We start from the raw sequence: 13079 nt of genomic DNA on the forward strand, positions 1-13079 counted from the left end.
CCCTCAGTTGTGCCTCCCTACTACCCTGTGACACAGAGAGGGTTTGCTTATGTTAAACCAGAGAGAGGGAGAGTAGTAGTGAGATGTAGGCTTTGCACGCACTCCTCCTCTACCGCCAGGACTGCACCCTAGGTTGCCGAACCCTCTTGCTCCCCTTAGGGGAGCTGAAGTAAAGAACTGTTTTACCTCAAGGTTTTCTTTGGGTTGAGGGTCTAACCTGGAGGGTATTAGCAGCTTGATGCGTGTTCAGGGATTTTGGTCCAACAAAAGCCAGCTTGATTCACCCTCCCAGCTGTGGGGCTGGATCAGATAGTTGCAGGAAACAACGAGCTGTCACAGGGCCTGTGACTGTGGGGCAGGAAGGAGTTAAAGGCTTTGCCTTCTTTCATATGCATGTCACACTTTTGCAACATGGCGGTAACAGTGGACCCAAACAACTCCTTGGGTGTGACATGGGCATCCAGGAGGTCCACTTTTTCTTTGTCTGTCAAACTCTGTGAACTCTCTCCCACCACCGCCAGGCTCATAGTATGACCACAGCCTTGGATGGCATTATGGGAGGTGCAGAGATTTAGGTATGTAATCATACAAATCTAATCCCAAGCATCTGGATTTAGGGTGTCCGAATCCAGCCGTTTCCACACCTACTCCAGTAACGCCTGATAAGCCATCAATTAAGAGGTCGCGTTGAGTGCTCTGATTTACTGGGCTGAGTATTCTGAAAAATGAAGGCAGAAAAGCTTTCCATCTTTCCAGGGAGGGAGGCTCTGGCGGTGTTAGTAACACGTACGTGGGGTTGAGGGGGGTTGAGGTGGTCAGCCAGTGATGGCGCCACCATGGTTGAACCAAGATGGGGGTTGAGGTGGTCAGCCAGTGATGGCGCCACCATGGTTGAACCAAGATGGCATAGCAGTTCAGACGTCTTTTGTCCTCGTCTTGTCGTGTCCTGTATATATATATATATTTACAACTTTTTCACATACATTTTATTTTTATTTTCCATCAACTCATCTTCAAAACACTCTCCTGCAACCCGCCTCACCAATTTATATTTATAAAAAAGTATTATTTACCTCAAATCTGTAATCCTCCAAGAAGCTAGCCAGAAACTCCAAGAAGCTAGCCAGAAACTAGCCAGGAGCTAGCCAGAAGCTAGCCCAGAAGCTAATCCAGAAGCTAATCAGAAGCTAGTTCAGAAGCTAGTTAGCTCCTTTACTGGCAAATCGTTAGTATTCAGCTAACCACGGTTTGTGGTCATCAGCTATCCTTTAGCTCGAAAATCTATCGCCAGTTTTGTATGGCGCAGAGCGGCTCGGAACATACCGGACCAATTTTTCTCTCCATGTCCCTGGATTTCAACTGCTCTCTGGACATTCATACCCGGATCTCACAGCTAGCTAGCTGCTATCCGTGTGACTATCGGCTTTCGTCGATTCCGGAGCAAACATCAATTATTCCGGAGCTAGCCAGCTCCGTCAATCACTCCTGAGTTCCATCAATCACTCCTGGGCTGCAGTCACCTATCCGGACCCGTTTTACTGCCTACGCGGAGCCCCACCGGGCCTTCACAACTGGACTGCCGGCATTATCTACCCGAAGGAGATCCGGCTGGCTCCTCCGTCGTGACGTTACCTGAACGCCCATCTGCGGCTTGCTAACCGTTAGCTGTCTTACCGGCTGCTATCTGAATAGACAATCGGACAATTTATTTATTTTTATTATTATTATTATGTTTTCTTCTTGGGCCTCTATAACTATATCTATTGTTTTTATTTTTGTTGTTGTTGTGTGATTTGGATTAATCCCCTCTACCACACAGAACCCCACTAATCTACTGACGGAACGCAAGAGGTGGCTAACAACAGACCTCCATCCTATGCTAGCTTGCTACCGATGGCCTGGCTAGCTGTCTAAATCGCCATGACCCCCAACCAACCTCTCCACTCACTGGACCCTTTTGATCACTCGACATAATCATGCCTCTCCTTAATGTCAATATGTCTTGTCCATTGCTGTTCTGGTTAGTGTTTATTGGCTTATTTCACTGTAGAGCCTCTAGTCCTGCTCACTATACCTTATCCAACCTATTAGTTCCACCACCCACACATGCAATGACATCTCCTGGTTTCAATGATGTTTCTAGAGACAATATCTCTCTCTTCATCACTCAATACCTAGGTTTACCTCCACTGTATTCACATCCTACCATACCTTTGTCTGTACATTATACCTTGATGCTATTTTATCGCCCCCAGAAACCTCCTTTTACTCTCTGTTCCAGACGTTCTAGACGACCAATTCTTATTGCTTTTAGCCACACCCTTATTCTACTCCTCCTATGTTCCTCTGGCGATGTAGAGGTGAATCCAGGCCCTGCAGTGCCTAGCTCCACTCCTATTCCCCAGGCGCTCTCTTTTGACGACTTCTGTAACCGCAATAGCCTTGGTTTCATGCATGTTAACATTAGAAGCCTCCTCCCTAAGTTTGTTCTATTCACTGCTTTAGCACACTCTGCCAACCTGGATGTTCTAGCTGTGTCTGAATCCTGGCTTAGGAAGACCACCAAAAATTCTGAAATTTTAATTCCAAACTACAACATTTTCAGACAAGATAGAACTGCCAAAGGGGGCGGTGTTGCAATCTACTGCAAAGATAGCCTGCAGAGGTCTGTCCTACTATCCAGGTCTGTACCCAAACAATTTGAACTTCTACTTTTAAAAATCCACCTCTCTAAAAACAAGTCTCTCACCGTTGCCGCCTGCTATAGACCACCCTCTGCCCCCAGCTGTGCTCTGGACACCATATGTGAACTGATTGCCCCCCATCTATCTTCAGAGCTCGTGCTGCTAGGCGACCTAAACTGGAACATGCTTAACACCCCAGCCATCCTACAATCTAAACTTGATGCCCTCAATCTCACACAAATTATCAATGAATCTACCAGGTACCTCCCCAAAGCCTTAAACACGGGCACCCTCATAGATATCATCCTAACCAACTTCCCCTCTAAATACACCTCTGCTGTCTTCAACCAAGATCTCAGCGATCACTGCCTTATTGTCTGCATCCGTAATGGGTCAGCGGTCAAACGACCTCCACTCATCACTGTAAAACGCTCCCTGAAACACTTCAGCGAGCAGGCCTTTCTAATCGACCTGGCCGGGGTATCCTGGAAGGATATTGATCTCATCCCGTCAGTAGAGGATGCCTGGATATTTTTTTTAAATTCCTTCCCAACCATCTTAAATAAACATGCCCCATTCAAGAAATTTAGAACCAGGAACAGATATAGCCCTTGGTTCTCCCCAGACCTGACTGCCCTTAACCAACACAAAAACATCCTATGGCGTTCTGCATTAGCATCGAACAGCCCCCGTGATATGCAGCTGTTCAGGGAAGCTAGAAACCGTTATACACAGGCAGTTAGAAAAGCCAAGGCTAGCTTTTTCAAGCAGAAATTTGCTTCCTGCAACACTAACTCAAAAAAGTTCTGGGACACTGTAAAGTCCATGGAGAATAAGAACACCTCCTCCCAGCTGCCCACTGCACTGAAGATAGGAAACACTGTCACCACTGATAAATCCACCATAATTGAGAATTTCAATAAGCATTTTTCTACGGCTGGCCATGCTTTCCACCTGGCTACTCCAATCCCGGTCAACAGCACTGCACCCCCAACAGCAACTCACCCAAGCCTTCCCCATTTCTCCTTCTCCCAAATCCATTCAGCTGATGTTCTGAAAGAGCTGCAAAATCTGGACCCCTACAAATCAGCCGGGCTAGACAATCTGGACCCTTTCTTTCTAAAATTATCTGCCGAAATTGTTGCCAACCCTATTACTAGCCTGTTCAACCTCTCTTTCGTGTCGTCTGAGATTCCCAAAGATTGGAAAGCAGCTGCGGTCATCCCCCTCTTCAAAGGGGGGGACACTCTTGACCCAAACTGCTACAGACCTATATCTATCCTACCATGCCTTTCTAAGGTCTTCGAAAGCCAAGTCAACAAACAGATTACCGACCATTTCGAATCTCACTATACCTTCTCTGCTATGCAATCTGGTTTCAGAGCTGGTCATGGGTGCACCTCAGCCACGCTCAAGGTCCTAAACGATATCTTAACCGCCATCGATAAGAAACATTACTGTGCAGCCGTATTCATTGATCTGGCCAAGGCTTTCGACTCTGTCAATCACCACATCCTTATCGGCAGACTCGACAGCCTTGGTTTCTCAAATGATTTCCTCGCCTGGTTCACCAACTACTTCTCTGATAGAGTTCAGTGTGTCAAATCGGAGGGCCTGCTGTCCGGACCTCTGGCAGTCTCTATGGGGGTGCCACAGGGTTCAATTCTTGGACCGACTCTCTTCTCTGTATACATCAATGAGGTCGCTCTTGCTGCTGGTGAATCTCTGATCCACCTCTACGCAGACGACACCATTCTGTATACTTCCGGCCCTTCTTTGGACACTGTGTTAACAACCCTCCAGGCAAGCTTCAATGCCATACAACTCTCCTTCCGTGGCCTCCAATTGCTCTTAAATACAAGTAAAACTAAATGCATGCTCTTGAACCGATCGCTACCTGCACCTACCCGCCTGTCCAACATCACTACTCTGGACGGCTCTGACTTAGAATACGTGGACAACTACAAATACTTAGGTGTCTGGTTAGACTGTAAACTCTCCTTCCAGACCCATATCAAACATATCCAATCCAAAGTTACATCTAGAATTGGCTTCCTATTTCGCAACAAAGCATCCTTCACTCATGCTGCCAAACATTCCCTTGTAAAACTGACCATCCTACCAATCCTCGACTTTGGCGATGTCATTTACAAAATAGCCTCCAATACCCTACTCAACAAATTGGATGCAGTCTATCACAGTGCAATCCGTTTTGTCACCAAAGCCCCATATACTACCCACTACCCACCACCACCATATACCTACCCGACCTGTACGCTCTCGTTGGCTGGCCCTCGCTTCATACTCGTCGCCAAACCCACTGGCTCCATGTCATCTACAAGACCCTGCTAGGTAAAGTCCCCCCTTATCTCAGCTCGCTGGTCACCATAGCATCTCCCACCTGTAGCACACGCTCCAGCAGGTATATCTCTCTAGTCACCCCCAAAACCAATTCTTTCTTTGGCCGCCTCTCCTTCCAGTTCTCTGCTGCCAATGACTGGAACGAACTACAAAAATCTCTGAAACTGGAAACACTTACAGTGCCTTGCGAAAGTATTCGGCCCCTTGAACTTTGCGACCTTCTGCCACATTTCAGGCTCCAAACATAAAGATATAAAACTGTCTTTTTTTGTGAAGAATCAACAACAAGTGGGACACAATCATGAAGTGGAACGACATTTATTGGATATATTGGATATCAAAAACTGAAAAATTGGGCGTGCAAAATTATTCAGCCCCCTTAAGTTAATACTTTGTAGCGCCACCTTTTGCTGCGATTACAGCTGTACGTCGCTTGGGGTATGTCTCTATCAGTTTTGCACATCGAGAGACTGAAATGTTTTCCCATTCCTCCTTGCAAAACAGCTCAAGCTCAGTGAGGTTGGATGGAGAGCATTTGTGAACAGCAGTTTTCAGTTCTTTCCACAGATTCTCGATTGGATTCAGGTCTGGACTTTGACTTGGCCATTCTAACACCTGGATATGTTTATTTTTTAACCATTCCATTGTAGATTTTGCTTTATGTTTTGGATCATTGTCTTGTTGGAAGACAAATCTCCGTCCCAGTCTCAGGTCTTTTGCAGACTCCATCAGGTTTTCTTCCAGAATGGTCCTGTATTTGGCTCCATCCATCTTCCCATCAATTTTAACCATCTTCCCTGTCCCTGCTGAAGAAAAGCAGGCCCAAACCATGATGCTGCCACCACCATGTTTGACAGTGGGGATGGTGTGTTCAGGGTGATGAGCTGTGTTGCTTTTACGCCAAACATAACGTTTTGCATTGTTGCCAAAAGTTCAATTTTGGTTTCATCTGACCAGAGCACCTTCTTCCACATGTTTGGTGTGTCTCCCAGGTGGCTTGTGGCAAACTTTAAACAACACTTTTTATTGATATCTTTAAGAAATGGCTTTCTTCTTGCCACTCTTCCATAAAGGCCAGATTTGTGCAATATACGACTGATTGTTGTCCTATGGACAGAGTCTCCCACCTCAGCTGTAGATCTCTGCAGTTCATCCAGAGTGACCATGGGCCTCTTGGCTGCATCTCTGATCAGTCTTCTCCTTGTATGAGCTGAAAGTTTAGAGGGACGGCCAGGTCTTGGTAGATTTGCAGTGGTCTGATACTCCTTCCATTTCAATATTATCGCTTGCACAGTGCTCCTTGGGATGTTTAAAGCTTGGGAAATCTTTTTGTATCCAAATCCGGCTTTAAACTTCTTCACAACAGTATCTCGGACCTGCCTGGTGTGTTCCTTGTTCTTCATGATGCTCTCTGCGCTTTTAACGGACCTCTGAGACTATCACAGTGCAGGTGCATTTATACGGAGACTTGATTACACACAGGTGGATTGTATTTATCATCATTAGTCATTTAGGTCAACATTGGATCATTCAGAGATCCTCACTGAACTTCTGGAGAGAGTTTGCTGCACTGAAAGTAAAGGGGCTGAATAATTTTGCACGCCCAATTTTTCAGTTTTTGATTTGTTAAAAAAGTTTGAAATATCCAATAAATGTCGTTCCACTTCATGATTGTGTCCCACTTGTTGTTGATTCTTCACAAAGAAATACAGTTTTATATCTTTATGTTTGAAGCCTGAAATGTGGCAAAAGGTCGCAAAGTTCAAGGGGGCCGAATACTTTCGCAAGGCACTGTATCTCCCTCACTAGCTTTAAGCACCAACTGTCAGAGCAGCTCACAGATTACTGCACCTGTACATAGCCCACCTATAATTTAGCCCAAACAACTACCTCTTTCCCAAATGTATTTAATTTATTTATTTATTTTGCTCCTTTGCACGCCATTATTTTTATTTCTACTTTGCACATTCTTCCATTGCAAAACTACCATTCCAGTGTTTTACTTGCTATATTGTATTTACTTTGCCACCATGGCCTTTTTTGCCTTTACCTCCCTTCTCACCTCATTTGCTCACATTGTATATAGACTTGTTTATACTGTATTATTGACTGTATGTTTGTTTTACTCCCTGTGTAACTCTGTGTCATTGTATCTGTCGAACTGCTTTGCTTTATCTTGGCCAGGTCGCAATTGTAAATGAGAACTTGTTCTCAAGTTGCCTACCTGGTTAAATAAAGGTGAAATAAAAATAATAAAAAATGGGGGCGCATTGCAAAACCTGGATGCCTCCATATTGTGCATGTCCAGGCTAGGGGAGCCCCTTACAAGGTTTTTGCTGGTAAGTGGCTTTTGCCATGAGCCCTTCACCTCCCTGAGACAAGCTGAAAGTTTGGGAAGCAGTTGATTAACTGGAGGCATACGGGACAGGAGTCTTTAACCATCGTACAAGTCCCTAATGGGATCCTTATCCCCCAAGGGAGCCAGCCACTTGATGCCATGTTTGGCCGCAGAGAGCCAAAAGAGGTTGAGAGCAGCCCCCCTTGTACTGGGAAAATGGTCAGTCTAGGTAACACAAATGAGTGAACATTACATTTACATTTAAGTCATTTAGCAGACGCTCTTATCCAGAGCGACTTACAAATTGGTGCATTCACCTTATGACATCCAGTGGAACAGTAGTGCATCTAAATCTTTTAAGGGGGGGAGGGGTGAGAGGGATTACTTTATTCTATCCTAGGTATTCCTTAAAGAGGTGGGGTTTCAGGTGTCTCCGGAAGGTGGTGATTGACTCCGCTGTCCTGGCGTCGTGAGGGAGTTTGTTCCACCATTGGGGGGCCAGAGCAGCGAACAGTTTTGACTGGGCTGAGCGGGAACTGTACTTCCTCAGTGGTAGGGAGGCGAGCAGGCCAGAGGTGGATGAACGCAGTGCCCTTGTTTGGGTGTAGGGCCTGATCTGTGAACATAGGTCCAAATAAACAAGAGAAGGGAGCTAGCAATAGTACCATCTGTGCAGGTAGAATGCTAGTGTAGTTACCTTGCCGTCCAGCAAGCTAGCCAAGTTAGCTTATGTTTAGCAGCGTGGGCTAACCAGGTCTCGATAGCTAGCAATTTGATGCTAGCTACCACCGCTGATTGAAAGGTTGAAAACGAATACTACGTTCCTTTCGGTCAGTACTTAACACTATCGACAGGAGCTGAGGTCCTACATTTGGCATCATTAACGTAAAAGGTTTGCATGTGAACAGTTAAAACAGGGATCAGAGAGCTTCAGGAGCATAGTGATCTTCGCAAAGAAGAGAGCAAGGATGACCAGAGGACGGGATGAGTGGCTTGTAAAGAGGGAGTGGCTTACTTAATTCGCCACTTGACCTGTCTGTCTCCGAAAGACGTTGTGTGATCGGTACTTCCTATTAGTGATCTGCCTTCAGTGAATCCCGTTGTTATACATCTAAAGGAGTATTTGAAAGAGAACCAATACACACAGTTTGAGTTGACTACTGTGAATGTGTGGTTCAGGCTTTAGGTTTGACTCCACCTTAATATACTGTACAGTATATGACTGTAAGTCATCATTGGGATCATGACTAAAGTTTGAATGTCATACTGTTTCTTTCTTTCAGTGAGCCAAAATAATATTTCTGACTGCATATATATCTGTGTAATGGCAGGTAAATCAGGTAAAGTTGATCATTTTTAGCATATTGGTTAGATGTTCTGTGGTAAATGGTGATTGTCTTCTGTCATTGTTGTGGGGGCTTTTCTAAACCAGTTATTGTAATATTCAGATTTCTAAACTGACATGGAAATGTATTGTAAATGTTCCATATTTAAAGTCTGTGTGTAAAATCTAAAGTTTGGATGATTCATATTGGCTATATATTTTGTATAATTTTGAATAGCTTTTGCTCATTGATGACATTTATACATGAGTATACGTTTTTGTCTAACTATTTCAGATAAATACCTGTCTCAACTCTGGGAAGTTGACTCCATCATGCCTCTGTTCAATCAGACCATTACAGAAAGCGCACATAAAGGTATTTTTCCCTCTTAATACACACACAGGCAGACACAGGCATGCACCCACATGAGCACAAACACACACAAGCAAGCACACAGAAACAGACACGCACGCACACATACAAGAGTGCACACACACACTTAATGAACTGCATGTTATCTCTATGTGGGGTGACATATCTCACAACATAAGACTACATTCTCCATAAAGTGGAGCAGCAAAACTACACTGACATCACAGCAGCCAATTTGAAGTTATGCTAAATAATTATATTTGTGTAAATGTGCGAGGCAGTTAAATGCCAAAGCAACAATTAAGTTCAAGATGACAGCTCCTAAAGAGAGAAAATCTCTCTCTCAAGGAGGTAGTCATATCTCAACTCACAAGATACCCATCGGTGAGTCAGCTTATTTCAATTTCTAAGAAACTACCATTTCTTATAAAAATGAATATAACTGCTGCCCAATGCCAGACAGATATATCCATCTGGCCTTAGTGTGATACCAAGGGAGTGAACGTTATTTACAACAAGAGTTACATGGAGAAAATCGGACCTCTCTGAAATATAAATGGTTGACACTCCCTTCAGCAAAATATTTTTGACCTAAACCCTCCCTGAATGCTTGAAAAAAAACAAGTGACCCTCCCCTAAACCCAAAATAATAATTAAAACAAAGTGGATAGCACAGAGAATTGTTAAATTCTTCAAAGACTTCAAAGTGGATAGCACAGAGGTTACTGTTTAACCTCACTTCTTTGATGGACCAGAGCCTTACATGCTGACCTGACCGCTCGTCCGCCATCGTGCGCATGTTGATTTTATCCACCCACACCAGACGCGATCAGGACACACAGGTTGAAATATCAAAACGAACTCTGAGCCAACTATATTAATTTGGGGACAGGTTGAAAGGCATTAAACATTTATGGCAATTTAGCTAGCTAGCTTGCTGTTGGTAGATAATTTGTCCTAGGATATAAACATTGGGTTGTTATTTTACCTGAAATGCACAAGGTTCTCTACTCTGACGACTAATCCACAGATAAAAGGGAAAACTGAGTTTGTTTCTAGCAATCTCTCCTCCTTCAGGCTTCTTCGTCTTTGGACTTTATATGGCAGTTGGTAACCAACTTTAAGGTGCATTACTACTACCAACTGGACTGGAGTGTGAACCTCAATCACCCACGTGGGTAAATGCTCCTAAAAACCAATGAGGAAACGGGAGAGGCAGGACTTGCAGTACGTCAAGGGTCACAAATAGAACCAAGTTTTACTTTAGCGCCTGGCTACGCAGACTATCGTCGACACGCGCAAGCATTGTGGGTGCAACGAGTGGTGTGGTCAGCATGTTAGATATGCAGTTTTAGAAACTGTTCTTCGTCCTTTAATCATTACATAGAAACGCAGGAATTTTGATAGAACACAGGGCTGAGGGGCCAGAAGGTTGTGGGTTCACAGACCACCGTGGACAAGAGTAGCGTTGAAAGATGTATTTTATGCTTAAAGCATTGCATAAATCAATCATCGTATTTGTAGGTCCGAGAATTTTTTTTTGCCTTTTATAAAAACGTCATTCAATTCTACATAATTTTATAAATTAGCAGATATATTTTCAAAACCACACAAATTACCAAAATTACAGTGAGATAGGCCTATGTGTTCATCTTATCATATTTCTCCAATGCCAAATCAGTGTATCTTGTTTGCAACAAAACTGTCCCTGTTTGCAAACAATACAATCTGAGACATCATTAGGAATCTGAGCATGGTACTTTCAAAGGTTATGTCAAAGAAACAAAACACTGTTATCCCCATATGCATCGGAGTCACATCTTTCCCGGGTATTTTAAAATCAAATCAAATTGTATTTGTCACATACACATGGTTAGCAGATGTTAATGCGAGTGTAGCGAAATGCTTGTGCTTCTAGTTCCGACAATGCAGTAATAACCAACGAGTAATCTAGCTAACAATTCCAAAACTACTACCTTATACACACAAGTGTAAAGGGATAAAGAATATGTACATAAAGATATATGAATGAGAGCAGCATAGGCAAGATGCAGTAGATGGTATCGAGTACAGTATATACATATGAGATGAGTATGTAAACAAAGTGGCATAGTTTAAAGTGGCTAGTGATACATGTATTACATAAAGATGCAGTAGATGATATAGAGTACAGTATATACGTATACATATGAGATAAATAATGTAGGGTATGTAAACATTATATTAAGTAGCATTGTTTAAAGTGGATAGTGATATATTTTACATCAATTCCCATCAATTCCCATTATTAAAGTGGCTGGAGTTGAGTCAGTGTGTTGGCAGCAGCCACTCAATGTTAGTGGTGGCTGGTTAACAGTCTGATGGCCTTGAGAGAGAAGCTGTTTTTCAGTCTCTCGGTCCCAGCTTTGATGCACCTGTACTGACCTCGCCTTCTGGATGATAGCGGGGTGAACAGGCAGTGGCTCAGGTGGTTGTTGTCCTTGATGATCTTTATGGCCTTCCTGTGACATCGGGTGGTGTAGGTGTCCTGGAGGGCAGGTAGTTTGCCCCCGGGGATGCGTTGTGCAGACCTCACTACCCTCTGGAGAGCCTTACGGTTGTGGGCGGAGCAGTTGCCGTACCAGGCGGTGATACAGCCCGACAGGATGCTCTCGATTGTGCATCTGTAGAAGTTTGTGAGTGCTTTTGGTGACAAGCCGAATTTCTTCAGCCTCCTGAGGTTGAAGAGGCGCTGCTGCGCCTTCTTCACGATGCTGACTGTGTGGGTGGACCAATTCAGTTTGTCTGTGATGTGTACGACGAGGAACTTAAAACTTAATACCCTCTCCACCACTGTTCCATCGATGTGGATAGGGGGGTGTTCCCTCTGCTGTTTCCTGAAGTCCACAATCATCTCCTTAGTTTTGTTGACATTGAGTGTGAGGTTATTTTCCTGACACCACACTCCGAGGGCCCTCACCTCCTCCCTGTAGGCCGTCTCGTCGTTGTTGGTGATCAAGCCTACCACTGTTGTGTCGTCCGCAAACTTGATGATTGAGTTGGAAGCGTGTGTGGCCACGCAGTCGTGGGTGAACAGGGAGTACAGGAGAGGGCTCAGAACGCACCCTTGTGGGGCCCCAGTGTTGAGGATCAGCGGGGTGGAGATGTTGTTACCTACCCTCACCACCTGGGGGCGGCCCGTCAGGAAGTCCAGTACCCAGTTGCACAGGGCGGGGTCGAGACCCAGGGTCTCGAGCTTGATGACGAGTTTGGAGGGTACTATGGTGTTAAATGCTGAGCTGTAGTCGATGAACAGCATTCTCACATAGGTATTCCTCTTGTCCAGATGGGTTAGGGCAGTGTGCAGTGTGGTTGAGATTGCATCGTCTGTGGACCTATTTGGGTGGTAAGCAAATTGGAGTGGGTCTAGGGTGTCAGGTAGGGTGGAGGTGATATGGTCCTTGACTAGTCTCTCAAAGCACTTCATGATGCCGGAAGTGAGTGCTACGGGGCGGTAGTCGTTTAGCTCAGTTACCTTCGCTTTCTTGGGAACAGGAACAATGGTGGCCCTCTTGAAGCATGTGGGAACAGCAGACTGGGATAGGGATCGATTGAATATGTCCGTAAACACACCAGCCAGCTGGTCTGCGCATGCTCTGAGGGCGCGGCTGGGGATGCCATCTGGGCCTGCAGCCTTGCGAGGGTTAACCCGTTTAAATGTTTTACTCACCTTGGCTGCAGTGAAGGAGAGTCCACATGTTTTGGTTGCGGCCGTGTCAGTGGCACTGTATTGTCCTCAAAGCGGGCAAAAAAGTTATTTAGTCTGCCTGGGAGCAAGGCATCCTGTTCCATGACTGGGCTGGTTTTCTTTTTGTAATCCGTGATTGACTGTAGACCCTGCCACATACCTCTTGTGTCTGAGCCGTTGAATTGCGATTCTACTTTGTCTCTATACTGACGCTTGTTACAGCTTGTTTCTGACGCTTGTTACAGCTTGTTTCTAGCATAAAGCATTGCGGC

At 44.8% G+C, this 13079-nt stretch overlaps 1 protein-coding gene across 6 annotated transcripts in view; it reads left to right on the forward strand.

The window, feature by feature from the left end:
* LOC115139687 (HERV-H LTR-associating protein 1) overlaps positions 1-13079 on the forward strand; it is a 105377-nt gene that overhangs the window by 31148 nt on the left and 61150 nt on the right. For all 6 annotated transcript variants that reach the window (XR_010465586.1, XM_065026475.1, XM_029677336.2 and 3 more), the window contains 2 exons: positions 8667-8723; positions 9003-9083. Coding sequence is in view for 5 of the 6 variants with exons in the window: in XM_065026475.1 (XP_064882547.1) it covers positions 8667-8723; positions 9003-9083 (138 nt within the window). In the remaining variant the exon portion in view is untranslated. The remainder of the gene's footprint in view (positions 1-8666; positions 8724-9002; positions 9084-13079) is intronic.

Source organism: Oncorhynchus nerka, linkage group LG13 (assembly GCF_034236695.1).
Source record: "Oncorhynchus nerka isolate Pitt River linkage group LG13, Oner_Uvic_2.0, whole genome shotgun sequence".
NCBI lineage: Eukaryota > Metazoa > Chordata > Actinopteri > Salmoniformes > Salmonidae > Oncorhynchus > Oncorhynchus nerka.